A 3,314-nucleotide genomic window follows, 5' to 3' on the forward strand; every position below is an offset into this window, starting at 1 on the left:
TGACTTACAGTTGTGTTAACTCTGGAGGAAGACGAGTTTATACTCCTTACCTAGGTGAGAAGCAACTGGGTGATAAAGAGGATAAGAAAGGGCACACATTGCCTTGGAAACTTAGTCGAGGTGGACAGATTACAGGAACCTTTAAGGAGCTAGCAGGACAGTAGGATTATGTAGTTTGAACCATCTTACACTGTTTGAGACAGGGTGTTGCTATGTTGTCCCTGGACTGTTTTGGAACCTAGAATCCTCCNGTCCCAGCCTCCAGAATGCTGATAGCTAAAAATGACCTTGACTGCTGATCATCTTGGCTGTTCCATGTACTGGGACGATAGCTGTGTGCCACCATGCCTAGCTTTCTGACCTTTTACTAAGTAATGAATTTTATTTTAAGATTTATTTATTTATTATATGTAAGTACATTATAGCTGTCAACTCTGCTTGCTCAGTTCCTGCTTGCTCCAGCGCAAAGATTTATTACTATACATAAATACACTGTAGCTGTCTTCTGACACACCAGAAGAGGGCACCCGATCTCATTACATAGGTTGTGAGCCACCGTGTGGTTGCTGGGATTTGAACTCAGGACCTCTGGAAGAGTAGTCAGTGCTCTTAACTGCTGAGCCATCTCTCCAGCCCATGAATATTTTTCTATGAGGACAAGTAAGATGCATTCACAAAGAGTTCTGAATGAGCAAGAGGGTGCTAGAATGCTGTCCTTGTAGTAAGAGTCTAGTCAAAGTAATGGCATTTTAAAACATTTTCAGTCTGATATCATTGAGGATGATTATATAGCTAAATATTAAGATACTGAAACAGTAAAGATAATATTTTAACTTGGAGTTGGGATATAGTGATAGTTGCCAATACAATTCCAGCAGTTGGCAGGAGGATCAATAGTTTAAGGTCATCCTAAAGGGAGCTTGAGGCTAGCTTGTGCTACTTGGGGCCCTATCTCAAAAGAAAGCAATTTCCTGTGGGGTTGGGGTGTGGTGCACTGGTAAAGCACATGCTAAGCTGCACCAGGCTTTGAGTGCAGGTCTGAGAACAACACATACAATTATTCTTTGTAGTCTTATGTTCTCTGTTGGGAATTATTGCTTCAGTCCTAGGAAATAGTTTTTTGTTTTGTTTCATTTTGGTGGGCATTAGGTTAGGCTAGCCAAGGGTCAGTAGAATACATGTATGTTTTCCACAGACTGCACAGAGTCTGTCACTCCAGAGAGCCCCTCAGGAAGCCTCAGCAAGCCTTTGGAGTTAACCTGGTTACATGGCTGGTGGCAGTGAAGGATAGATAATACAGGAGTGTGCCATAGTGGCCACCAGGGCCCTTTCCCCTAAGGCCTTTGCCAGTGCGCCCACTCTGATTACATATAGGACTTGTGCTGTTTCCTTATGTTTTCTGCTTACAGATATTTGAATATCAGAAAGAAGCTTTTGGACCATTTAGGAAGTGAATGTGGAGATGAGGTCTTTATGTGTATTTGATTGTTCAGGAAAATGTCTATAAGACGTTTTACAGAACTTATTTTGTGCACCAGTTAAGTCTTTGATAGTGTTTCAAGTTAAATCTTATGTTTCAGAGAAAAAAAATTGATGGGATTGGGATGTGGTTCACTGATAAAGGTATTCACCTGGCCTGGATAGGGCCCTGGGATCCATCCCAGCACCACAGGGGTAGAAGCACTTACAGTACAGACCTGTTGATGATTGGAGTTTGCTTGGCGAAGTGATCCACATCTGTAGTATCAGTACACTGGTACCTTCAGGTGGGAAACAGAGACAAAAGACTCACCCGGAAGCTTGCAGGCCAGTAAGCTTGGGTACATCATGGCAGAAACAGTGGGAGAGATCCTGTCTCAAAATCAAGATTGAAGAGAATGACGCCTGACAGTTGTCCTCTTACCTCCACACACGTGCTGTGGCGAACATACGTGCACACACATCCCACAATGATAAAAAAGAAATTTTGAAAAGTTACCTTAGTGGAAATATTATAAGATAGTTGAGGCCGGGCGTGGTGGCGCACNCCTTTAATCCCAGCACTCGGGAGGCAGAGGCAGGCGGATTTCTGAGTTCGAGGCCAGCCTGGTCTACAAAGTGAGTTCCAGGACAGCCAGGGCTACACAGAGAAACCCTGTCTCGAAAAACCAAAAAAAAGTTGGTATGTTAGTTTCTTTACTACTGCAGTGATAAAACATCTTATGGGAGGTTTACTTGACGCATACAGTTTCTGACAGAGTCCATGATAGTGGGGCAGAGGTAGCAGGTGGCCAGTAGCTAGAGCACATCTTGACCCACAAGCAGGAGGCATAGAGCACACTGGGAATGGCTGGAGTTTCCACCCATGTCTTCGACACACATCCTCCCAGAAGTCAATTTAAGCATGAGCCTTTGGGGGCATTCACATTCAATTATTAACAGTTGGTTAATAGTTGGCTTAAAATTTAGAACTGCAAACATAAAAAAGAATACACTACTCTTTTCCCCCCCTTGTTATAGATAAAGGGAGAAGATGAGGAAGACAACAACCTAGAAGTCCGAGAAACCAAAATTAAAGGGAAAAGGTAAGCTAACCAACGTGTTTCTAAGGTGACTGAAACAGATTCTTAGGACAGCGTAGATGGAGGTGTCAGAACATCCTCTAGTTGTCCAGCTTACAGTTGGCTGCACTGGGGGAGGGACTGCTGTTGGGATGGTACCGCATGGAGGATTGACTGGGCTGTCAGCAGTGAGAGGAGAAGCAGAGCTGATACGTGAAGCCGAGAAGGGGATAACATTGTCCCAGGACAAGATGGAGAGCTTGAAGTGCTGTGGGTTCTCTGTGAAATCGTTCATGTTCTAATCACCGAGAATAAACCCTATGGGAACATTTTTAAAAGCCTTCGAACTTTTACTAAAGACTTACTGGGTACAACAGGAATACGTTCATGGCTTAGAAAATTCACATTCATTAGTTTACAGGCTATGCCTACTTGTTCATTTGCATGCATGCTACAGCTGATGTGTGGAGGTCAGGGGACAACTTGTAGAAGTGGTTCTCGACTGCCGCGTGAGTCTTGGGGATTGGCCTCAGGTAGTCAGACTTGACAGCAGGACCTTTACCCACTGGTATATCTCCCTGCCCTAAGCATTTTTTTTTTTTTTTAAAGAAAAGTTTCGTGACTTGAGACAGGATTTCTTTTTAAAATTAGTTGATTTTGTGTGTGGTTGGGTGCTTTGCTAGTGTAGATGGTTGCATACATTGTGCATGCAGTGCCCTTGGAGGTCAGACGAGGCCATCAGATCCCATCGGGACTGGAGTTGTAGTTGTGTGC

General features: G+C 43.8%; 1 protein-coding gene across 1 annotated transcript in view; it reads left to right on the forward strand.

Moving 5' to 3' along the window:
- Nucleotides 1-3,314, forward strand: part of Rpn1 (ribophorin I) — a 19,008-nt gene that overhangs the window by 1,755 nt on the left and 13,939 nt on the right. Inside the window, exon 2 of the mRNA XM_021165036.2 lies at nucleotides 2,500-2,564. Coding sequence (XP_021020695.1) covers nucleotides 2,500-2,564 — 65 coding nt within the window. The remainder of the gene's footprint in view (nucleotides 1-2,499; nucleotides 2,565-3,314) is intronic.

Source organism: Mus caroli, chromosome 6 (genome assembly GCF_900094665.2).
Source record: "Mus caroli chromosome 6, CAROLI_EIJ_v1.1, whole genome shotgun sequence".
Classification (NCBI taxonomy): domain Eukaryota; kingdom Metazoa; phylum Chordata; class Mammalia; order Rodentia; family Muridae; genus Mus; species Mus caroli.